This window comes from Mesocricetus auratus, unplaced genomic scaffold (assembly GCF_017639785.1).
Source record: "Mesocricetus auratus isolate SY011 unplaced genomic scaffold, BCM_Maur_2.0 Super-Scaffold_100007, whole genome shotgun sequence".
In the NCBI taxonomy this organism is placed as follows: domain Eukaryota; kingdom Metazoa; phylum Chordata; class Mammalia; order Rodentia; family Cricetidae; genus Mesocricetus; species Mesocricetus auratus.
Genome location: NW_024429191.1, coordinates 48,116,193 through 48,141,538, shown reverse-complemented (window position 1 = coordinate 48,141,538; position 25,346 = coordinate 48,116,193). Strand labels below are relative to the sequence as shown.

General features: G+C 50.4%; 1 protein-coding gene and 1 pseudogene across 1 annotated transcript; one reads left to right on the top strand and one right to left on the bottom strand.

Annotated features, from left to right (window-relative positions):
- Positions 1-5,359: 5,359 nt before the first annotated feature.
- On the bottom strand, positions 5,360-5,456 carry LOC121141613 (annotated as a pseudogene).
- Positions 5,457-6,948: 1,492 nt separating this feature from the next.
- On the top strand, positions 6,949-24,738 carry Gucy2d (guanylate cyclase 2D, retinal). The gene is made up of 19 exons (XM_005067565.4): positions 6,949-7,682; positions 7,766-8,070; positions 11,159-11,510; positions 11,820-11,904; positions 12,115-12,217; positions 12,551-12,652; positions 14,150-14,230; positions 15,478-15,684; positions 15,842-15,998; positions 16,376-16,525; positions 17,316-17,464; positions 17,979-18,142; positions 18,229-18,421; positions 18,830-19,004; positions 19,240-19,338; positions 19,455-19,549; positions 19,682-19,767; positions 19,947-20,056; positions 20,525-24,738. Exons 1-18 carry the CDS (start codon positions 6,953-6,955, stop codon positions 20,038-20,040), a joined length of 3,327 nt encoding a protein of 1,108 aa, XP_005067622.1. The 5' UTR covers positions 6,949-6,952; the 3' UTR covers positions 20,041-20,056; positions 20,525-24,738.
- The last annotated feature ends 608 nt before the right edge of the window (positions 24,739-25,346 follow it).

Genomic DNA, 25,346 nt, shown 5'->3' with positions numbered 1-25,346 from the left:
GAGCACTGGCTGTTCTTACAGAGGATCTGAGTTCAATACCCAACACCCACATGGCAGCTCACAACTGTGTGTAATTACACTTCTAGGGGATCCGACACCTTCACACTAATTCAGCACCAGCACTCGGGAGGCAGAGGCAGGAGGATCTCTGTGAGTTTGAGACCAGCCTGATCTACAAGAGCTAGTTCCAGGACAGCCTCCAAAGCACAGAGAAACCCTGTCTCGGAAAACCAAAATAAATAAGAAATAAATCATGAAGCAAATTAAATTTTTTGGATTAAAAACAAGGATAAAGAAACAAAAACACTCCTGAGAGTATGAGTGTGGGTTTCTCCATACTCTTCTATTTTTTTAAGATTTATTTTTATTATTTTTGTGTGTGTGTGTGTGTGTGTGTGTGTGTGTGTGTGTGTGTGTCCATCCAGGTGCCTGTAGGATGTCAGATCTGAAGCTAGAGTTACAGTTGGTTGTGAGCTGCCAGACATGGGTGCTGGGGACCAATCTCAGGTTTCTGCAAGAGTAGTGTGTGCTCTTAACTCTGGGAAAATAACAAGCCTCATGGTGACAGGAAGTTATGGGGGGGATGCAGAGGCATGAGGTGCTAGCTGTCTCCCTGCTTGGTTTGGAACTGGGGGGAACGTGGGATTTCTGTACGGTGGGAGTGTCCAGATGTCAGTGTTTGTGGACATAAGCAAAGGAGCCTGAACCAGGAGAAGCCTGGTGAGCTGCATCCAACAGGGATTAGGACAAGGACAGGGAAGGGGGAGGGGCCAGGTCTGTCACCTCAGGTCAGGAACCAGAGGAGGTTAGGGGGTTATCTAAGTCACCACTCAGAAAAGCAGTCATAGCTCAGAAAAGCCACAGGAAGTAAAGGGAAGTCCAGACAACATCTCTAGAGGAGACCGGGCCTCCAGTAACTCCATAGTTACCGTCCTTCCTCTTGCTGTTGATGGAGAGTCTGATAAAGAATTCCCCGCAGGAACATCTCCGGGTGCAGTGTGCTTTTATAGCCCTGCTACGTGAACACGGATCAGAAGGACACAGCAAACAGGAGAATGAGGACAACACTGGGAAAGGAGCCAGTGTCACGTGGATTGCATGTATGGAAACTTAGTGCAATGAGTAAGAGAAATTATTTAATTTCTGGATCTCAGGAGCCAGAGTGACAGTCAGAGGGTGAAGACACTTGCTGCCAAGCCTGACGACATATGGTGGAAGGAGAGAGTTGATGACCCCAACTTGTCCTCTGACTTCCATGGCAAACAACCACTCTGCTCTTCCGAATATCTCTCTGCCTCAGGAAATTTTAAAAATAAAAAATAGATGTATATTTGCCAGGCGGTGATGGCACACGCCTTTAGTCCCAGCACTCGGGAGGCAGAGGCAGGCAGATCTCTGGTCTACCAGAGCGAGTCCTGGCTTCTACCCTCCTCTATTTAGCATCAGTCTTTCTTCTGACTCAGTCTGAATCGCTCATTTAGGTTTTAGAATCAGATCGTATTACCTCCATCTCTGATCTGCCACTCTGAAATTCAAGACAAGTTTCTTTCTTTCAAAAGTTGTTTGGGGCTTAGTACCAGAGTGTTTACATGCAAAGTCCTGGGCTTAATCCCCAACACACACACACACACACACACACACACACACACACACACACACACACACACATTGTTTTTGCCTCTTTTAAAGACTATTTTTTTCTTATCTGCTGCCACAGCTATTCCACAAATAGAAACAAATTCCTCTGTGAACTCCTCCGTGGCTCTAAGGGAACCGGGAGAGGGGCTGAGAAGCAGGAAGGGCCTTTTCCCTTTCCTTCTATAGAAAGAGAAACCCAGACCTTCTTATGTGCCTCCTGGGGCAGCTAAGGCTATTTATAGTCTTCGGATTTAATTGTAATTCTGCCCTCTGGTAGCTTGACTGGCTGCTACTTTAAGCTTCGGCCCAATCCTTCCTATAAGAGGACCGATTTTTGTTTCTATACCTTACAGATCATATACATCACAGATCGAAAACAAATTAGCAGACAGCAGATAAGGAATGTAAGCAAGGTGGGCCAGAGTGGTGGCTGCGTGGCTGGCTATGTCACCTGGGAATGAGGGCCAGGATAGATTTAAATATTCTACTCCTTGACCATAAAATAGTGTAGCAAGTACAAACAAAATTAAAGCCCAGCATGCCATCTCTTCAAGCAATTAAAAATAGAGTCACTGTATGATCCAGAAATTTCGCTTCTCCTATAAGCTCCAAAGAATGGATTCATTGTTAAGTTCACAGTGGCTTTACTCTCTACAAGTGTATGGACACATTTATGCCGTGGCACACATGTAGTAGTCAGAGGACAACATGTTGGAGTCAGTTCTCACCTTTCAGTTTGTGGGACCCAGGGATCAAATGCAGATCACTCTGACCATGGAGCCTCAGACCTTGGAAGTGGCAGAGCCTTCTCCAGGTCAGGCTCAGTTGGTTTCCTAACATTGGCAAAGTGTAGAGAAAGCATCCACTCCAACTTTCTCCTCCCAGGGTTTACAGACTAGCCCACTCCCTAGGAGACTTTATACCAAGATTAGCTGGACCTGTCCCCCTTCCGGGTGGATCAAAAACCTGCCTCCTATTCAACTGTATAGGAAGAACTTCCTCCCTTAGGTCAGATGTACATAATAAACCTGCTGGGTTCCTGGGTTCTGTAGTAGGTGCCCTGTCATCAGAGCCAGCATGCCTCCCCCAATCCCAGGCTTGCTCTATGTGTGTCTGTTGTTTCTGCATTCCCAAGTCACCCCACTCAGGTTCCTTGGACCAGCTCATGCAGGACACCGCAAATAAGAAATAACTGTCTCCCACCAAAATGCAAAAAACATGCCGGGCGTTGGTGACACTCGCCTTTAATCCCAGCACTCGGGAGGCAGAGGTAGGCGGATCTCTGTGAGTTTGAGGCCAGCCTGGTCTACAAAGTGAGTTCCAGTACAGCCTCCAAAACAATACAGAGAAACCCTGTCTCGAAAAACAAAAACAACAACAAAAAAATGCAAAATACTTTGGTGTTTTTCTGTGCACGCTATCTATTCCTCCCTTTGAGCTCGTCTGTTGTCTCCTGCCCTCCGCAGGTTGTAGGCCCCACGAAGACAGCAACTTTATTTATTTATTTATTTATTTGGTTTTTGGAGACAGGGTTTCTCTGTAGCTTTGGAGGCTGTCCTGGAACTCACTTTGTAGACCAGGCTGGCCTCGAACTCACAGAGATCCGCCTGCCTCTGCCTCCAGAGTGCTGGGATTAAAGGTGTGCGCCACCAACGCCCGGCTGACAGCAACTTTAAAGTCTTACTTCACTCCTGTTTCCAGAGCCTAGGACACTGCTTAACTCACAGAAGACATCCAGTAACTATTATTTTTTAAAGATTTGATTTTTTTTGTTTGTTTGTTTCTATTTTTTGAGACAGGGTTTTTCTGTGTAGCCCGGCTGGACAGTTATGAGCTGCCGTGTGGGTGCTGGGAATTGAACCCTGGTCCTCTGGGAGAAGAACAAGTGTTCTTAACCACTGAGCCATCTCTCCGGCTCCAGTGAGCGTATTTTTAGTGAATAAATGAACAACGACTTGTCCAAGTTTGCTCTTCCACAAATAGAAGTTAGCTTCTTTTCTTGCTGCTGTGACAAAATCCGTGACAAGAGCAAGCAGCTTAAAGAAGGTGCGACTGTTTTGGCTAACAGTTTAAGGTCACAGTCCATCCTGCTGAGGAAGGCATGGCAGCAGGACCGTAAGGTGATTGGTCCCTCTGCTTCAGCAACCCTGAAGCAGGGAGTCGGCCTTGGTGTTCAGTCCCCCTTCCTTTTACTAGGAACAAGGGCTTCAGCTCAAGGAATATTGCCACCCACATTCAGGGTGGATCTCTCTTCCTAATTAAATCCTCCCAGAAGCTTCCTCAGAGACCCACCCCAGGTGTGTTCCTGCGGTGATTTTTATCTCATCAAATTAACTGTCATAGAGAGATATTGGAAAATGGGCTGGCCCTGTCTGCCACTGTAAACTGTCACCAGAAAATGTAAGTTCATGTTTCAACAGTCCGGTATTGTCTCACTCGTATTTTTGCCAATCTGATGGATGTGAATGGTGTGAATTGTTTTATTTTTCATCTTGGTTATTAAAGAGATTGAGCATTTTCTCTTAAGCTTTTCCACTGATGTGCCTACTCATATCCTTTGTCCATTTTAAAACTAGGATGTTTATCTTGTCTATGGGTATAGATAGAGATTTGGATGAGTATGGATGTAGAAAAGGAGAAATATACAGATACCAACTTTTGTTAGCTGTTTTTCTCTTTCTTTCATCTTCCTCCCTCCCTCCTTTCTTTCTTGTTTATTTACTTATGAGAGTGTCTCATGGACCCCAGGCTGGCCTTGAACTCAATCTGTAGTTGAGGATGACTTTAAACGTCTGATCCTCTCGCCTCTATCTCCCAAGTGCTAGGATTACTGGCGTGTGCCACTGTGCTCTGTTTTATGTGGTGCTGGGGTTTGAACCCAGTGCTGTCTGCGTGCTAGGCAAGCTCTCTATCACCTGAGCTGCACCCCTAGCAATTTGCTGGTCTGTGAAAAGTTTCTAGTCAGTGGCTCATGTTTTCTTTGTAGTATGCTTCTGTTTAGAGCCAGGCATTTAAAAAACCTATTCATCTTTACCTGTATAATTTGGACTTTATATACTTGATATACTTGTTTAATAAATCCTTTTTTGTCCTGAACTGGTAAAGACATACTCTTTTTAGCATCTTCTATCAACCTTTTACTCAGAAATAACTTCAAACTTATGAAACACTACAAAAAATAGCAAAGAACTTACTCATGCTGTCTACCCTGATTCACCTGTGTTTTTTGGAGCATGCGTGTTTGTGGAGTATGCACTTATGTACTTGTGTATACTTGGGCACACTGGTCTGTGCACACCCAGAGACTGACATTGATCTATCTCTCTCCACCTTATTTTTTGAAGTTATAATTACATCATTTCCCACTTCTCTTTCCTCCCTCCAACCTCTCCCATGCACCCTCCTTGCTCTCTCAAATTCATGGCCTCTTTTCCTTAATTGTTTATATATATACCCCTAAATATATAAATCCAACCTTCTCAGTCTGTATAATATTACCTGTATGTATATGACCTCAGGGCTGACCGCTTGGTATCCGACAGCAACTGGAGGGCTCTTTCCTGGGGGAGACCGTTCCTCCTGCTGTCAGGATTCGACCATTGCCTGTAGTTCTTTATGTAGGGAAGAGACCCCTGGGCTTGGCCCCTTTCATGTTAGAATGCCCATTGGTGTCTTTGTTTAGGCAGCCATGCTGATGAGATCTGATGATGTCTCTGGGAGACTAAATTATGGAGACTTCATAAGTGTGTGTGTCATCCTTTCGAAGAGGCCATGCTGATCCTGTCTGTATGGTTCCAATTTTAGTATATGTGCTGCACCATTCTGTTATATTTTAATTTAATTTAATTTTTTTAGATAGGGTTTCTAGGGTTTAGATAGTCTTGGCCGTCCTGGAACTCACTCTGTAGACCAAGCTGAACTAGAACTCAAAGAGATCCATCTGTCTCTGCCTCCCAAGTGCTGCGATTAAAGGCATGCACCACTCCTGGCTTAGTCTTATTTTATTATTTTATGTGTATGGCTGTTTTGCCTGCATGTTTGTCTGTGCACCTGCCTTCAGAGGCCAGAAAAGGGCTTTGGATCTCCTGGAATTGGAGTTACAGAAAGTTGTGAGGCACCATGTAGGCGCTGGGAGTCAAACCTAGGTCCTCTGGAAGGCAGCAAGTGTTCTCTAACCCCTAATATTGATTTTTATTACATTTATTCATTGATTTTGTGAGTGTGAGTATACCACAGTGTGTGTGTGTGTGTGTGTTTCTATGTGGATGAGTGTGTGTTTCTGTGTATGCGTGTACATGTGGAAGCCAGAGGCTCACCACAAGAGTCATTCTTCAAGAGCCATCTTGACAATGTTCTTTTGTTTGGTCCAAGACATGACTTCACTATGTGGCCAGACTGGCCTCAAAGTCACCAACCCCTCACATCTATCTCCTGAGATTACAGGCTCCCACTACACCTGACTGATGCTGACATCCTTGTAGCATTTTTTTTTTCTGAGACAGGGTTTCTTTGTGAGACAACCCTGGTTGTCTCGGAACTTGCTCTGTAGAGCAGGCTTGTCTTGAACTCAGAGATCTGCTGGCCTCTGCCTCCTGAGTGCTGGGATTTAAAGCGTGTCCCACAATTGCCCAACTCCAGGATGATTCTTATCTGATTCAAAATTTGCAGAGACAACTGAAAAAATATAAAGTTTTGATTTTCACGCGCAAGTCTAAGACCTGTCAGTGAATTTGCATGCGGTACAGGCCGGATTCTTTTAGCTTTCCTCCATGTGTGTTTAGCTAAGCAGCTCCGGTTGTCTAAAAGCAGGGCAGATCCCACCCAAGAGAGGAGCATGAGGGACTCCCACCCTCCATCAGCCCGCCCATCTCTGCTTGATTAAAAGATCCTAATCGGCTTAGGAAGATTAAGGGCTGCATCGGGCAGTTCCCACACCCCCGCCCTGGGCTGGGCTGCCAGGGGAGACAGAAGGGGCATCGACCCTGTGACCCCTTAACCAGGTCCCATTCCGGGACTTCCTGGTAAGTAGTAAATGACCCATTCGGTGGACGCGGGTCCTGTGTGAGGGTGTGAGAGTATTCCCACCGGACCTGAGGCTGCTGATCAGGGAGGGAGGATAAACAAGCTCGGACAAGCAGGCCAGGCCAAAGAGGCCTTGGGCCAGTGCCCCCATCTAGGCTCCAAGTGAGTGGAAGCCTAGACACCCTGGGGGTTGGGAGGGATTTGAAAAACCGACTTGAGCCGAGAACCCTAAGGGAGATCTGGGGGGGGGGTCTCAATTCTCCTGCTCGCTCTGTGTTCACAGAAGAGGGCAATGACCGCGTGGCTCCTGCCAGCGGGTGGGCTTCTCGACGCCGGGTTCTGCGTCCCTGTGTGGCAGCCCTCGTCCAGCCTTTCGAGGGTCCTGCGCTGGCCAGGGCCTCGGCTGCCCGGACTCCTGTTCCTGCTGCTGCTCCCGCCGCCCGCTGCCCTCTCGGCCGTGTTCAAAGTGGGGGTCCTGGGCCCCTGGACTTGTGACCCCATCTTCGCCCGGGCCCGCCCGGATCTGGCTGCGGGTCTGGCCACCAACCGCCTGAATCGTGACCTTGCCCTGGACGGAGGTCCCCGGTTCGAGGTTGCGCTGCTCCCAGAGCCCTGCCTGACCCCGGGCTCTCTGGGGGCTGTGTCCTCTGCGCTGGCTCGAGTCTCTGGCCTGGTGGGTCCAGTGAACCCCGCAGCCTGCCGGCCAGCAGAGCTACTAGCCCAGGAGGCTGGAGTAGCGCTGGTGCCCTGGGGCTGCCCAGGCACGCGGGCGGCTGGCACTACAGCCCCGGCGGTGACCCCCGCTGCAGATGCCCTCTACGTCCTCCTTAGAGCATTCCGCTGGGCGCGCGTGTCCCTCATCACCGCGCCCCAGGACCTGTGGGTGGAGGCGGGACGTGCGCTGTCCACAGCACTCAGGGCCCGGGGCTTGCCGGTTGCCCTAGTAACCTCCATGGAGCCCTCAGACCTGTCTGGAGCTCGGAAGGCCCTCAGGAGGATCCGGGAGGGGCCTAGAGTTAGAGGTAGGCTCCCATGTAGAGTGACGGGAGATGGGCGGGTCCTGCGGGCAGCGGGCAGCGCAGCGAGCCAAGTTCTGTGTCCGCAGTAGTGATCATGGTGATGCACTCGGTGCTGCTGGGAGGCGAGGAACAGCGCTACCTACTGGAAGCTGCAGAAGAGCTGGGACTAACTGATGGCTCTCTGGTCTTCCTGCCCTTCGACACGCTGCACTATGCGTTGTCTCCAGGCCCGGAGGCTCTGGCTGCACTTGTCAACAGCTCCCGGCTTCGCAGGGCTCACGATGCGGTGCTCACACTCACGCGCCACTGTCCTCCGGGAGGCAGCGTGCAGGACAGCCTGCGCAGGGCCCAAGAGCACCAGGAGCTGCCCCCTGACCTCAACCTGCAGCAGGTAGACGGACTAATGAATAGAGAAGAGGGAGCAGAGTCAGGGAAGTGAGCAGAGAACAGACAAGGAGAGAAGGATGGAACCAGTAGGAAGTGGGGGAGTGGGGGGTGGGAAATGTGAAGGGGCGCGTGGACAAAGTGGGAAAGGGGAGGGTGGAGCCAATGGGAAAGGGAAGGGTGGAGCCAATGGGAAAGGGGAGGGTGGAGCCAATGGGAAAGGGGAGGGTGGAGCCGGTGGGAATGAGAAGGGTGGAGTCAATGGGAAAGGGAGGGTGGAGCCAATGAGAAAGGGGAGGGTGGAGCCAATGGGAAAGGTGGAGCCAATGGGAAAGGGGAGGGTGGAGCCAATGAGAAAGGGGTGGGTGGAGCCAACAAGGAGTGACCCTTAGTCACCGCGGATTTGGAGTTTCCTGGGTGCTGTGGAAGTTCTAGTTTTGCTTAGGGTATCCTCATTACTATGATTACGCCTCCCCCTCCCCGAGAGTAGGCAATGAGACCTCTCAAATCAGGCTCCAAGGAGTAAATCCTAAATCGCCATGTCATTTTTAGTTTGCTTCAAAGCAGGCTTATCCCAGTACCTCGAGAACATACCCAACAAGCAGCTGGTGTTCTGGGAAAGAGAGGGATGCAGATTCACCCTTCACACCTAGTCCCCGACTTTGCTCTTTGGGTCCCCGACTTTGCTCTCTGGTCACACCGGTGCTCTTAACTATGTGGGGATGGGGGGGTCCCATAATCAGATCCAAGATCCAAAGACAGTTTCCAACACCCAGGTAGTAACCAGAACTCCTTGATCACCAGGATCTCAGTTCAGACCATCTAATTCCATCCCAGTCACATGGGAGTCTAGAAGCTATTGAGGAAGAAGGGAAACTAGGTATTAATAGGAAGAAAATTAGTAATCAAGAAGGCCATATTCATGTCAGGACTGGCAACATGGATTTGTAATCTCGGGTACTCAGAAGGCTGAGGAAGGAGGATAGAAAGTGCAGGACCTCTCTGAGCTATAGAGCAAATTCAAGACAAGTCTGGTCAATTGAGGGGCCTATCTCATAAACAAGAGATGGGTGGGGCAGTGGTGGCACACGTCTTTATTCCCAGCACTCAGGAGGCAGAGGCAGGTGGATCTCTGTGAGTTCGAGGCCAGCCTGGTCTATGGAGCGAGTTCCAGGACAGCCTCTAAAGCTACAGAGAAACCCTGCCTCAGACAAACAGGCCAAGAGATGGTCACACAGCACAGTGGAGGCTGCTTGGCAGACTTGTGCAAGGCCTTAGGTTCAATTTCCCCAAACAAATGAATAGCCATACTCATACGCAAAGGGACCACGGAAAGAAGGCTAAGGTGGGAATGGGTGAGGAGGCATGCTGAACCACAACCCAGCAGTGCCTCTAACCTTCATGAAGGTGCTTGGAATAGGAAGGAAGAAAGGACGGGAGATGGGATGGGAGTCTGTCAGTCAGAAAGGCAAGGGCAACGATGCTGCCATTTGTTGTCAGTGAGCAGTACGGCCACATGCTGGAGCCCCGTTCTCCTCCTTGTCACCGCCAAACCCAGGCAAGAAGCACTGTTACTTTTCCTCCCGAAGGTCATTAGACTCCATTTGTACTGTCCTCCCTCACTGGCACTGCCCTGACCCAGGCCACAGCATATCTGGACCCACGCCTAGGATCTCCCAACTCTCACATGACCCAGGTTTCTCTCCCCCAACAATGAGATCTGGCTTCAGAAACGGGATGTGGTCTACAATTCCAAGAGCTGGTTCAAGCCCTCCCTGTAGCTTTCGGATGGCTTCCTGCAGCCTGAGTTGGGGGCCTTCATCACCCTGTAGAGGTGGAGGCGTCTTCACAAGTCCTAGCAGGACTTGACTCTTCATTTCCCTTACATCTTCCGTGAACTTCTGCCAGGCTAAGCCACTTTGGGTCCCCTAAATGTGCCCTTCTCTTTTGTCTCTCTCCTACCCATTCCCCCCTCGATAATTCTGATTCATGACCTAGGGGAAGGTCCGGAACCTTCCACCTCTTCCTCCCTCCTTTGCATGCCTAAAGCCCTCCTGCTTCCCTGTGCCTTCACTATTCCACTCCCTTAGCATCTGGTTCCTCCTAAACCAAAGGAATGTTTGCTCACAGGAGAGGACTGTCTCACACACCATGTGTCACTAGTGTTCCGTGGTATCTGCCATCCCAAGAAACAGGAATTGGGCATAGTAGTGAGGAGAGGTACCAACGGTAGTACTTCTTTGGGGTAGGGATGGAGGAAACCCTGATAACCAAGGCAGGCCTGGTAACGTGGGCAAGTAATCATAGATAATTAAAAGGCTGAAGCGAGAGGATCGAAAATTCAACATCTGCTTTGGGATGTACCGTGTGTGTGGTGTGTGCGTGTGCGTGTGTGTGTGTGTGTGTGTGTGTGTGTGTATGTGTGTGTGTGTCTGTGTGTGTGTATGTGTGTGTGTGTGTTATGTAAGAAAGAGTGGAAAAGAGAGAGGAGGGAGAAGGCAGGAGTAAAGATAGATCCAGATAGATCCACCATCTTCCTAGGCCTCATAATGAGTTTAAGGTCAAACTCAGCATTTTAGAAAGATCATGACTCAATAAATGAAATAAACAACAAAAAGACATGAGCAGAGGATTAGGGGAGGGGTTTTAGATGAATGGTAGGTGATGAGATTTTTTGTTTTGTTTTGTTTTCTTTTTTTTTGAGACATGATTTATTTGTATTGTTTTGGAGCCTGTCCTGGAACTCACTTTGTAGACCAGGCTGGCCTTGAACTCATAGAGATCCACCTGCCTCTGCCTCCTGAGTGCTGGGATTACAGGCATGCAGGTAGGTGATGAGATTAAAGGTATAAGCCAGGCAAAAAACTAGATGAGAAAGTCTCAGCTATGGAAAGTTACTGAACTGATGAGAGAAGAACCTCATTTCTGAAAGGAGGTACCATCAATGCCAACAGACAATAAGGAGGATGGGGAGCCATCACCTAGGAGATAGGAACCCTCAGAGCTAGTGGGGCCGATGAAGGAACAGGCTTTCCAGAGAATTCTCGCCCGTTTATGGGTTCTAAGTCCTCACTCTCTCCTCTCCTCTCCTCTAGGTGTCTCCACTGTTTGGAACCATCTATGATGCTGTCTTCCTGTTGGCTGGAGGAGTGACGAGAGCCAGAGCAGCTGTGGGTGGTGGGTGGGTGTCAGGTGCATCTGTGGCCCGCCAAGTTCAGGAAGCCCAAGTTTCTGGCTTTTGCGGGGTCCTGGGAAGAACCGAGGAGCCCTCCTTTGTGCTGCTGGACACAGATGCCTCTGGAGACCGGCTCCTCGCCACACACCTGCTGGATCCCATCCGAGGCTCTATGCGCTCAGCTGGGACCCCTGTGCACTTCCCTCGAGGGGGACCTGCGCCTGGGCCAGACCCTTCCTGCTGGTTCGATCCAGATGTGATCTGCAACGGAGGTGAGGGGAGCACCCTCAGGCTCCCATGGAAACAGTTAGCATGGGCAATTCACAAAGTTCTGAGAGAGAGAGGGAAACCCGATATTTTCCCCGGCCCTCCTTCAGCCCATATCTTGCTCAGGGTTCCAATCAAGGACTTCCAAAGCCCTTGAGGACCCTGCAGCATCTCCAGACCACCCCTTTGAGGAATCTGTGAGCTTGCACACAGCAAGCCCATTTCTTAGATTTGTCATGACTGATTGAACATCTCCCTCCCTTAAGAGGTCCTTCTCCCTCCAAGACCAAGTGTCCGTCTCTTTGTCCCTTCAGGAGTGGAGCCAGGCCTGGTCTTTGTTGGCTTCCTCCTGGTGATAGGGGTGGCGCTGACTGGGGCCTTCCTGGCTCATTACTTGAGGTGAGTAAGGGAAGTAAAATTGGGTCACAAAGACAGGAGTGAGGGCCATAAAAGGGGGGAAAGCCATTTTGGGGAGGGACCCAGGGAGTTGGCAGAATTTTTAGGGAATAGCTATATTCCAGTACACTTCCTTGAACTAATGTCACCGTTCTGCTCTATCCCCTGTTGGCCTCTTATGGAATTTGTGGGGATGACCATGTCCCCCACCAGGCACAGGCTGCTACACATGCAGATGGTCTCCGGACCCAACAAGATCATCCTGACTCTGGAAGATGTTACCTTCCTCCACCCACAGGGGGGCAGCTCTCGGAAGGTCAGGAAAGCAGGGAGCCAGGAGGCACCTGTACTTCCCCCAGGCCAGCAATCCCCCCAGCTCCCATGTGAGAAACTTAGCTTCTGGCCCAGCTGTGTCCTTGGGAATCAGAGACCTTATCTATGCAATAGGGGTGACAGTCCTGTCTTGGGCTGGTATGAAGGTCCAACTAGAAAAGAAATATTTGTTTTGTAAGCTGTGGTGTACTGGGTACCATCTCCACCTGCCCTGCAGATTCCTTTTCCTCATTTCTTTCAGCCACAGAACTCAGCATGAGCCGAGGTCTTTAACCCCTGAATATATTCTGACACTTGCATTGCCCTCTGTCCTCAGGTGGCCCAGGGCAGTAGATCGAGTCTGGCTACCCGGAGCACATCAGACATTCGCAGTGTCCCCAGCCAGCCCCCAGAGAGCACCAACATTGGCCTCTATGAGGTGAGCTAAAGCTGGTACTCCAGGAGGGGAAAAACAGGAAGAATGCTGGAACCCATGCCAAGAGGAAAAACACTATCAAGGGAGAGTTAAGTCGTACCCTGGAGCATCCAGGCAGGGAGATGAAGCTGGGCAGGATCTAGGGCAAAAGTCACAGATTTAGCAACCCTAACCTGATTCTCCAATCTGGAAATCCTTCCAGCCACAAGATTCAGGTGAGAGCTCCCCAAAACCCAAAATCTGGAGGCTGGGGCTGCTCTGGAGCATGCTGGGATCAGGCTGGTGTAGCCAGTGAGGCCAGCGCCTTCTCTACTGCGAGTCCCTGCCCCTGCCCCCTCAACATTTTCAACCAGTTCTGGTCAGACTCATGAACACAAGCCCTCCACCAGAAAAGAAATGCCAGAGAGCACTAACAGCTGGGCCAGCACATGTGAATGTGGTCAAGTGGGTGAGAAATGCCAAGAGGAGGTTTGGAGAATTCAGCTCATCGGGAAGAGTGAGGAGAGCACCCAAGCCCAAGGCCTTGGAGAGAACGCACAAGTTCTCCCTGTGTCACCCGAGACCATGGTGACCGCTTCCTAGAGACACATTATTGTTGCTTTTAATAATCTACTTATTTTTATTTTATGTGCACTGGTGTCTTGCCTGCATGTATGTCTGTGTGAGGGTATCAGGTCTTGGAATTTCACAGTTGTGAGCTGCTGTGTGGTGCTAGAAATTGAATCTAGAAGAATAGCTGGTGCTCTTAGCCATGGATCCATCTCCCCGCACCACATTATTGTTATTTTAAGCACGGTGTTAGATGCTTGGGACCACTCTCTGCCTATGCTAAGTCTTTCTTCTCTCTGGCCCTGCCCACTAAATGCAACCCCAGTTTTTATCTCTACATTTACTTCCAAATGCTTAATAGGAGTCAATACCAAATCCTCATGAATCTCTTCTAGTTCATATCTCTTAGCAACAGGTCAGACCACTAATCTGATTTGCAAGGCCCAGGGCAAATTAAGAACAAAGGGCTCCCTGTTCATCCAGATGACAGCAGCAAGTCACTGAACCAAGTGGCCACACCATGGCATGCCATGGGCTGACCCCACAAGCAGCTGGAGACAAGGAGGCCAGGGTCCAGAGCGAGACCCCTCCCTCCACAGCTAGTTCACAATAATCCCTGATGACTCCTAGTTCTCTCTCATGACAGGGCATAGTGAGGAGGGCTGTGTGTGTAACAGTCCGCGTGTGTGACTGTTGATGGGAGTATCTGGGAGGTGAGGACCACCATACATGACTTCCCATCGTCCTCACCTGGGCTCTGACCCAGCTACCCGTGAAACGCATGGGCGTACATTGAGCCGTTTACCTCTGATGTTCTCTGTCTTATGGCAGATGTGCTGGGGCACTGGGGCACTGGGGCACTGGGGCTCGGGGGCACTGGAAATGTGACAGCCCTAGAGCAGCTTGCATCTTGGGGCTTTAAGGGCTCAATTCCTTAACCTTCTGCTGCAGGGAGACTGGGTTTGGCTGAAGAAATTTCCAGGGGATCATCACATGGCTATCAGGCCAGCAACCAAGACGGCCTTCTCCAAGGTGAGCCATGATGGGGAGTTGGGTGGCTGTCCTGCCCATTCCTGGCTTCTTTTTGTAGCAGGTTACAGGAGTAATTCCTAGGGTTTCCTTCCACTCCAGAGAGGACTTCCTACCATATCTCATGATATTAACCTTTCTCTTTGACACTCTTATCACAAGTTATATGTGACAAATGACATGTTAATTGATCACAAAAGTTGTACATTCAGCTATGGTCTGGCTTATCTGCCTCCACACATGGATGGAAGTCAAATGAGGGTGCTACCATATTCCCAGCACCCAGCACAGGGTCTGGAATATCAGAGGCCAGTGGATTTGTGTTGAGTGAAATGGTTAAAAAAAAAAAAAAGTAAAAATGAGGACCCATTGAGATGGCTGGACCAAGGTGCCTACTGACAAGTCTAGTCACCCCCATTAACAGAAGGAAAGAGCTGACTGCTGCCAAATTGCCCTCTGATCTCCACATGGGTGCCGTGGCACACACATGCCCACACACGTGCACACATGCAGATATGCACACATAAAAACAGGAAATGTCAATGGGTTTCCACTGCTGCGAGGACACCTGTGGGATGTGGCCCCAGCTGTGCTGACGTATGAATAAAGTGGGCATTTGGCAAGGAGGCAGTAGAACAACTTACCCCGGTGTTTTCAGCTTTCCTGGCCCCTTCCCCCAGCACCAAGCATCCGTAGTTGGGCCTCTTACCAGGAGGCAGCCACTGGGGCTTGTGATCAGAGTTGGGAGTGACTTAAGTGAGTTGCCTTTGTGGACAAAGTCACCGTTTGACACTAGGTGTTTAAAATGAAAAGCAGCTCTTAACTGGGCATGTGGCCCCAGGGGCAGCTGGAAGGCAGCAGCATTTGGTCTGTCCAGCCCTTCACCAACAACTGCCACATTAGAAAGAGCAGGGTATGGCAAGCTTCTTCCTGCCTTCCCTTTACGACGTGACGTAACTCTGTAGTTAACTAAGTCCCTCAGCTTTCTAGTTAGCAAATCGGAACCTGACTGGGTCCTAAGCCCCAGTGTATGTTCGTTTTTTCATTCATAATTTTAAGCTTCGCCATTCATAATCCGAACAGAACTATAGAGAGAAGAAAGGCCTCCCACCCCCCCCTTCCTATTTTACTTACCATTTTCAATCGTATATCCCCAGTTTGGATGCCCGAGACACTGAATGGGGGAGGGGGATATTGGTGCTCCGTGCATTGCCTCCTGGGGGGAAAAAGCCTGGGTTTCTGCCTTTCAGCTGCGGGAGCTTCGGCACGAGAACGTGGTCCTCTACCTGGGGCTCTTCCTGGCAGGGACAGCAGACAGTCCTGCCGCCCCTGGGGAGGGCATCTTGGCTGTGGTTTCAGAACACTGTGCTCGGGGCTCCCTCCATGATCTCCTGGCCCAGAGAGACATAAAGCTGGACTGGATGTTCAAGTCTTCGCTCTTGCTGGACCTCATCAAGGTGTGTGTGTGTGTGTGTGTGTGTGTGTGTGTGTGTGTGTGTGTGTGTGTGCCGGTGTGTGTGTGTGTGCCGGTGTGTGTTTGTGGGAGGTAGAGATGTACTGGCGGGGGAGGGGGTCAGGGGAACTGAGGTTGTCTCTTCCTGCACTCCTTCCAAGGGAATGAGATATCTGCACCATCGCGGTGTGGCCCACGGGAGGCTTAAGTCTCGGAACTGCGTGGTGGACGGGAGGTTCGTGCTCAAGGTGACAGATCATGGCCACGGGCGGCTGCTGGAAGCGCAAAGGGTGCTACCTGAGCCTCCCAGTGCGGAAGGTAGGAGTCCCCAGCTGTTCTACCCCTCCCCCCCCCCCCCCCCGGCACTGGAGCATCCCTTAGGATCTGCATAGTTGCAAGTGCTTTCCCCTCCAACCCTTCCTCGCACTCTTCACATTCCAGATCTACTAACACTAAGCCTGAGCTCTGGGATACGCTCTGGTTTGCTGAAAGCTGGCTCTCTGGAGGCGGAGTCTGCCCTAGGCACCGCCTTCGTGAGGGCGGACTTTTCTCTGAAAAGTTTTGAATCTCAAATAGTTTCTGCTCTGAGATATTTGAGGGGTTGTTGTGTTAATTAGTATCAGTGAGGACGAGGGTCTGATCCTCAAGGCCACCGCAGCCTCTCTGGTGACAATGCCCCTCTTCCTTGTTCCTAGATCAGCTTTGGACAGCCCCAGAGCTGCTTCGGGACCCAGCCCTGGAGCGACGGGGAACACTAGCTGGTGATGTCTTTAGCCTGGGAATCATCATGCAGGAGGTCGTGTGCCGCAGCACCCCCTATGCCATGCTGGAGCTAACACCCGAGGGTAAGGTGGCTTGGGGCCAGGTTAAAACGGCCAAGCCAGACCCAACCTGGTTCTTTAACAAAGTGAAGCCCGTGGTGAGACTTAAGTTTGTGGTGACTTTCTTAGAGCTGGGCTCTGAAAACAGTAGTGGGGAAGCCAAGCGTGAGGCAGGTGTTTCAGGACACAGATGAAACAGCTTCTGTCCTAACCCTGGACCCACCCTGCTCTTCCATCACACAGCTGTTAATTATTTTAATGTGGCTGCTGGAGACCCAAGCTCAGGTCTTCTGGCTTGAATGCCAGGCACTTACTGACTGAGCCATCTCCTAAAGCTTGGAAGTGTTAATTTAAAACTCCTAGCCAGGCGGCTTGTGGTGGTGCACACCTTTAATTCCAGCACTCAGGAGACTGAGGCAGGCAGATTCTGTGAGTTTGAGGCCAGCCTGGTCTGCAGAGTGAGTTCCAGGACAGCCAAGGCTACACAGAGAAACCCCGTCTCAAACAAACAAACAAACAAACAATTCTCTCTAGCTGGTTAGTCGAGTACTTACTTGCCTAGCGTACACAAAGTCCCGAGTTCAGTTCCCAGCACCGCAATGTCTCGGCATAGTAGTACAAGCCCGTGGTCCCAGCACTTGCTTGGGAGTGGAACTAGATGGCTTGGAAGTTCCGGGGTCGTCCTCAGCTACATAGCAAATTGGAGACAGGCTTGGACTCATGAGACCCTCTTTCAGTGCTCCATCCGAGGCCAGCGTCAGAGGTGGGCTTTATTTGCGGTCGCCCAATTCTCACAGTTTCTTCTTGCCTCTAGAAGTGATCCAGAGGGTGCAGAGCCCTCCGCCACTGTGTCGGCCCTTGGTGTCAATGGACCAGGCACCCATGGAGTGCATCCAGCTGATGACACAGTGCTGGGCTGAGCAGCCAGAACTTCGTCCCTCTATGGACCACACCTTTGACCTGGTCAGGAGCTAGGATTGGGCAAGGACTGGGCTGGCCCCTGGGGATCCCAGATTCTTGTTAGTGTCCTGTTCCCGGGCAAGCAGGCTGGCAGGAGCTTTGATCTTTTAGGCTCTTTCCTAAGGACTGCAACTTTGGTAGGGAAGGTCTTGAATGCAGATGAGGACTTGTGGAAGCCTTTGGAATGGGAAAGAGAACTCTGGGTGGGAGAAATAATTAAATCAAATCAAATAACATTGACTAAGAACCAGACATGTACTTGGTTTATTGAGATGGGAAAACCCTTAGCCTGAGTTCAGTGCCTTGTCAATTCCAACTCAGAGAAGCTGTTGGTGGGAACCCTCATTTTCCACACAACTCCTAATAATATCTGCAAACATTGACCAGGAGTCTGGGGGTGCTCCATGAGTAGAAGGTAAATGGTGCTCAGATGTATAGACCCATGAGAGGGTACAGGAGAGGGCCATGGCAGCCAAAGTCTTAGGTGTCTTTTTAAAATAGCTTTCTCCTCTCCTAGTTTAAGAGCATCAACAAGGGCCGGAAAACGAACATCATTGACTCCATGCTTCGGATGCTAGAGCAGTACTCCAGTAACCTGGAGGACCTGATCCGAGAACGCACAGAGGAGTTAGAGCAGGAGAAGCAGAAGACAGACAGGCTGCTCACACAGATGCTGCCTCCGTGGGTGCCTATGTGGACGGGAGTGTGGGGAGAGGGCGGCCAGACTGGGGTAGCCTCCAGGTGACCCCGCGGTTTCCCATTCTTAGATCTGTGGCTGAGGCCCTGAAGATGGGGACATCTGTGGAGCCCGAGTACTTTGAAGAGGTGACACTATACTTCAGTGACATTGTGGGCTTCACCACCATTTCCGCCATGAGTGAGCCCATTGAGGTGGTAGACCTGCTTAATGACCTCTATACACTCTTTGACGCCATCATTGGTGCCCACGATGTCTATAAGGTGGAGTGTTCCGGGAGATACAAACCTCCCACCCTTTGGTTTGGTTTGGTTTCCTATGGATATCTGGGTGTCTTAGGACTTGCTGTGTAGACCAGGCTGGTCTCAGACTTGTAGCAATCCTCCTGCCTCTGCCTCCTGAGTCCTGGGATTAAAGCACGTTCCAGCGTTGCCTGGCTCTGGCTTTCAGTTTAAATGGAGCAGTTCCACCTGCCTCAGGGCACCAGCTGGCTTTCCTCAGCCCTCCTGTCACTAATCTCCTCCTTCAGGCCCCAGGGCAGCTCCTGACTACCACCTAGGCTTTTCTGGGCTCTCTGTCCTTAACCCCCTTAGACCTCCGGACAAGCGACACTGCTATAGCTACTGGGGGAGGGGTGTTCAGAACTGAACAGACACTACCCTTCCCCCCAGGTGGAAACAATTGGAGATGCCTATATGGTGGCCTCCGGGCTGCCACAAAGGAATGGGCAGCGGCATGCCGCAGAGATTGCCAACATGTCTCTGGACATCCTCAGTGCCGTAGGCTCTTTCCGCATGCGCCATATGCCTGAGGTCCCAGTGCGCATCCGCATTGGCCTGCACTCAGGTGACTACTCAGCCCTCCCCGCTGCTGAGCTCCAGGCTTCAGCTACAGGAGGCATACCCTTGGTAGGGGTGGGGTGGGATGGGCCTTGCCTTGAATGTTTTTATTGGGGAAGCTGGTAGAGAGGATGGGTGCTTGCTAGGGTCTCTCAGGGCCCTTTATGCAGCCTAGCTAGGCACCGCCAGCCTCAACCCAGTCTCCGCTTGCCTGCCGTCTCTGACGTGCCATACCTCCCTAGGCCCGTGCGTGGCTGGTGTGGTGGGCCTCACCATGCCTCGGTACTGCCTGTTTGGGGACACAGTCAACACAGCCTCACGAATGGAGTCCACTGGGCTGCGTGAGTTTAACAAAGGAGAGCTCGGGGAGGTGGAGAGAGGCTGGAGGGAGCTGGTGGTCCAGGATGGGGGCATGCGAGGTGAGTCCTGAGATCACGGTGTTCGCTCACTGCCCCAGCTTACCGCATCCATGTGAATACGAGCACTGTTCGGATTCTTAGTGCGCTGGACCAGGGCTTCCAGATGGAGCGGCGAGGCCGCACCGAGCTGAAGGTAAGTCTGGGCCACACTCCGATGTTTTGTGGGGGTCCTTACAGACGTATGGTCTCCGGGTTTCACCTAGTCCTAAAGACTCTCCATCTCTCACCCTGGCCTGCCTATGTCTCCCCTCGTTTGTTTCCCCAGGGCAAGGGTGCTGAAGACACGTACTGGCTTGTGGGCAGAGTCGGCTTCAACAAGCCCATTCCCAAACCACCGGATCTGCAGCCAGGGTGAGTGGTTGGCTTGAACCTGCTGGGTGACACTGGGTAACTGGCTTCTCAGTGGCGCCAGGCAATGGGCCCTCTGTGCCTCCCACACCAAGTCTCGTCCCATACCAAGCAGCAATACTCCAAGTCCTGACCTCCCTCACCCGTTTCTCTTCTCTGAGGCTGCAGTCTTCTCCCTGCAGGGCCAGCAACCATGGCATCAGCCTGCAGGAGATTCCCCCAGAGAGGCGCAGGAAGCTGGAGAAAGCCAGGCCAGGCCAGTTCACTGGGAAGTGATGCTCCCTGGGGACAGGTACTGTGTCTTCCTTCCCTCACCCGCAGGGACCACTCAGTTCTGTTCTGGGGGGTGGGTGCACTTCCCGGGGGTCAGGTCAAAACTAGGCAGGAGTTACCCGCAGGATATATACCACCCAAGCCAAGTGTCCCTATTCCTCTCTGATTTAGGGGACAGGGACTGATTCCTTAGCCAAGAAAAGGAGTTTCCCCTAGAGGAAGCAACAACATTGGGCACACTGGTTTGGTAGGTCTGGAATTTTCCCCCAGAGCTACCCTTTCCCTGAACATAAAACAGGCTTCTCAGAGAGGCTGCTCAAGCTATATACTGCACAATAACAGAATTCTGGGGATAGCATTTGCAAGGTTGTATTTGCAGTTCTGTCAGAGCCAAAGGTTTCTCCACAGCCTCATGCAGGAATCTCTAGGCCATGATCCTCCCTATGCACACTTTTCTTCCTCTCTGAGACAGCTGTCATCCCCTCAGGACTATTGTGCAAGGTCCTTCCTGAAGTTGCTGCTATCCGTCAGACTGATGCTGGCTGATGTCGGCTTATATGTCAGCTTCTGTCCAGTTCCGCCTCCAAGGATTCTGAGCCAGGAGCCTGCTGCAAGCCAGCATGTGACCTTGGGAAGATCTGAAGTGCTCTCCAGGCTCCCCTCAGCGGTAGAATGAGGGGGGCTAAGTGGTTTCCACCACCCTGTGGCTCTTACAGTGAGGCTTTCGAGTGGCTGGCCTTGGGATTCAGGGCACTGTGGCATATGGCCCTCAGCTCCAAGAACCCTGAGCTCCACTCTCTGGGCCCTGTGAGACTCCAGAAGTGAGCATCTGGGATCAGAAACCCCAGAGGACGTGGAGGCCTCGTGTTCTACAGGTCAGGGGTCATTATGTGGCCTGGAAAGGCCAGGGCTTCTGTATAGCATCCATCCTGCTCCCTCTCCATCACTCATGGTCAGAAACTGGTCCCTTCTCCAATGGGCAGAACCAAATCACTTGCCCAAGTGCAGAGAAAAGCTTGCTTTGATGCTCTGGGGGAGGGAAACTAGCTGCACCCAAACTTTGCTAACCAGAATGGCAGATGAATAGTTTATTATCTACTTAGCTGGGTACTGGTGAAATGATAATAATAAAATAAACATTTCCCCTGAGATCTTTGCAACAAACATCCACACCTAGTCCTGACAAATCCCCCACTGAAGTTTCCTTTGTGGAGCTCTGAGGTGACAGCGCCTGGACTTTGAAATGTTCACTCTAGCTGTCTCTGTCGTTGGCACAGTTTCTGGAGGAAGTTGGCAGCAGACACCCACTAGGTAGTGAGTGTCCAGGACCTGGTCAGGCAAACAGGATGGAGATGGTGTTGGCAGAATCTGAAAGAGATGAAATCAAGTCCTCACTAAGAGAGGCACAGCTGGTAGGCCAGCAGCATCAGCATCGTCTGGGAGACTGTTAGACTCACAGAGCCTCAGTCCCCCCCCCCACACACACACAGAATCGAGTCTGCCTGTGAAGGAAGCCCCTTAAAGCTGCACAGGCCCACAATGAGAATGGGCAGGACAAATTGGTTTGATTTGGCTCATGGGATGTTTTGTTTTGAGCTAGCATATGGAAATCAATTTAAAAGTGGTACACACATACCCTACACACATATACTTACATGTGTGCTGGGGGTGAGGGGCAGGTGTGGTAGCACATGCACACCTTCAGTGCTAGCACTGAACAGGCAGAGGCAGGTGGATCTCTGAGAGTTTGAAGCCAGCCTGGTCTACAGAGTGAGCTCCAGGCCCACCAGAGCTGCCAGTAAGAACCTGTCTAAACAAAACAACTATGTGTAGTTATAGGGCTAGATTAACTTTCTTTAAAAAAAAATGTAGTTACCCCTGAGTATCTATAAGGCATCAATTCAAGGACTGTAGTGGATACCAAATTCCTTGGATCTCAAGTCCTTTATATAAGACATAACTTAAAAAATTTTTTTTCAAGACAGGGTTTCTCTGTGTAGCTCTGTTTACCAGGCTGGCCTTGAACTCACAGAGGTCTGCCTGCCTCTGCCTCCCGAGTGTTGTTAAAGGCATGCGCCACCACCATCCAGCTAAGATATAACTTTTTATACAGTGCCGATGCACTTTTTCCTGTGTACTTAAGTAATTTCTTCATTATTTGTAATATATATGGTAGAGATAATGACAAGAAAAAAGTAGTACATGCTCAGTGCAGATACACCTTCCTAGGCCTAACTGCACAGCACAGATTCATGGTTGGCTGTGTTGACATAAAAACCGCAGCTCTCATCATAAGGGGAGTAAGAGGTAATTTATGCTGGGGCTGTTTTGAGTGACCATGGCCTGGGAACACAGATTTTGGTTACCCCAGATTCCATGCTCCAACATGGAAGCAGTTTCATAAGGTTTTTATATTTTTACAGAAAGAAGGAAGTCACAAATCAAGCCAACTTTAAAACGCATCAGTGGATGGGCCAGAGAGGTGGATTCAGTGAGATGGGGAGCTAGTCTCAAGGCCGAGATGCTGCTTTATGACATTCCTGGCTCGTGGAGTGGTGGACGCTAGTGTTCTAAGCTTCTAAGAGGGTTTTTGTTTGTTTGTTTTGTTTTGTTTTGTTTTGTTTTGTTTTGAGACAGGGTTTCTCTGTGTAGCCCTGGCTGTCCTGGAACTCACTCTGTAGAGCAGGCTGGCCTCGAACTCACAGAGATCCACCTGCCTCTGCCTCCCCAGTGCTGGTGTGCCACCACTGCCCGGCTGAAGTTTTTACTTATTATCACAAGATATTAGTTTGGATACAGAGTGGGACAGGAATGGCTGTTCCAACAGGATAGAACTAGCTCAAGATAAAGTAATTTGCCTCTGAACAAAATTCCAATCTCCACAGTAGTGAAATTCCAGTTCCTGGAGTTTCTTGGTCACGGGCTGACGGGCTTCTTTTCAGGAATTTTTGTTCACAACCGAATCCATGGATGTGGCATCGGGAAATGCAAAGGCCTGACTATCCTAGACGCCCCCCTTTTCCCTGAAATTGAAAACGCCATGTGGGGCTTGCATCATCCCTTGGCCAAAGTCACTTTGATCCAGGTGTCACCCCTCCGGTTCTCACGGTCCTCACTAACCCTAATAACCACAAACACCACAGCTTCTTTTGTGAACACCCTTTGTCTGGCATCTGTACACATTAAGCCTAGAATGTTAAGATCACAGCTACTTTTAGAGCCTGCTTTTTCCTCCTCTTCCTTCTCCTTTTATACTGATTAATGGCTTCTTCCCCTTTCCTGATTGAAAAAAAAAGTGTAGTACTTTCAGTTCTAGTTAGCTAAGTGATGCTGTTGTGACTATTTGGTACAATTTAAAAATTTTTAACTATATTCATAAATGATGAGTTAAAGCTGAAAACAAAGCAAAAAACATTTAGTGTGCACACTTGCACAGCAATTTAAAAATGTACTTACATATTTAACTATCTTTCATAAAAGTTTTCTCTGTACTTGGGTTCCAGGGTTGAAGGGCAGATTCCAAATTGCTGGCCTTGGACCTGACTGGGAATTAGCTGTCAAGAATCCTCCCCTTCCTTCCCCCCTGTTCTTTCCCATGCTTCCTCCTCTTCCTGCTTGGGGCATGGAGTCACTCCTAGTGTGTAATTCAGGAAGTCTCAAGAAGAGTTACCCTGGGTTCGGTGCTGGAGGACTAGCCTGGGCAGGCTTGGGCAGGGCACCCCAAAAGAAGGGAGGGATAGGCTGAAGTCCATGCTTAGCTTGAGGCTGGAAGAGTGGGCAAGGCTCGGCAGGTCCATCAATTCCTTTCCCTCGGCATCATTTCCAGGCCAGCTGGTAATGGTCTCAGGCCACTAGATGGGATGGACTTAGAAGCTAGGCCCTTGCTCCAGAATCAAAGACAGTGGGAGAAAGGGAAGAAAGGTTAAAAGGTTCCTCACAGACCTCTCTGTCCTTCACTTTCCTCCATTTCCCCCGTGCCCCCTTCTCTGTCCATGTTCCCCTTCTATACCCTAGAGCCCTCTTTGCCCTGTTCCTCCCTGCCTTTCTCTGAAGCTTCCCTCATTTCTGAGGAGCCCCCCCCTCCAATGACGTTTAGATTACTAGCTGTCAATCTTAGAGCCCTGACTCAAATATTCCCTGCCTCCCATTCTGTTGTCTCCAGACCCAGGCAACTCCCAGCCCATTAAAGCACCTGACGTGGTCACTGGACACCCCACATTTTCAGGTGTGTTTTTACTACCTCGGCCAGTTGGCATGCCCCAGAAGCCCACACTTGGGCCTGTTTTGCCTTTGGGGTGGCTCTGTAGCTGAGACTCACCATAGCCAAAGCAGGGACTTGCCCCAGCTGCTGAGTGGATTCCAAGGCATACCCCAGGGCTCACTCGCGTCTTTCCTGCGTGCTGCTGCTTCAGTCTGGGTCCTGCTCTGCCTGCTTATATGGGGTGAGACCCAGGGACCCCCCTTGGGGAAGTGGGGTGAGCTGCAACTTGGCAAGGGCATGTAACACAACATTATAGGGTCAACCGTGTTGACAGGGATCTTCTGGACTTTGTACCCGGCATCCCAAGTGGTGTATCCTGGTGTTTGGGTCCTGGGATGGTGAAGGTTGAAATAACAGTATGGTTCCTTCCATCACATGGGATGTGGTCCTGTTAATCCCACTGGATGGGAATAAAACCACTACCACAGTTTCGGGCCAAATTGAAGCAATCTTTATTCTATTCAGGTGTACCTGAGAGCTGGCCATCCATCGCCTCCTAAGTCAGGTTAGAGAGAACAGTGCTGTTTCTTTTAAAGCAGGTTTACAGAAGGGAGACAATGAGCTCTTACTGAAGTACAGGGGGAAAAAATGATCATATGGAAAACAGCCACCGTCACGTGGTCACTCATTAGAGAGGTCAGGGTGTTCTCAAACACAAGTCTCTGTGGTTGAGGAGAGACACCATGACCACAGCAACTCTTGCTGAGGAAAGCGTTTGATTGGGGCTGGCTTACAGTTCAGAGGTTTAGTCCATTATCACGGAGGGAAGCATGGGGCATGCAGGCAGACATGGAGAGGTAGCTGAGAGCTCCACATCCCAATTGGAAGTAACAGGAAGCGAGAGAGCCACCCTGGGCCTGGCTTGAGCATCTGAAACCTCAAAGCCCACCTCCAGTGACACACTTCCTCCAACAAGGCCACACTTCCATGGGGGGCCAGTTCTATTGAGCAGGTTTTCTTATAAACAAATCAGTCAGGTTCCAGGAAGCAGAAGCTTAAAAACCGTAACTCATCTCTTACAATAAATGGAAACATTATTAATAACAAA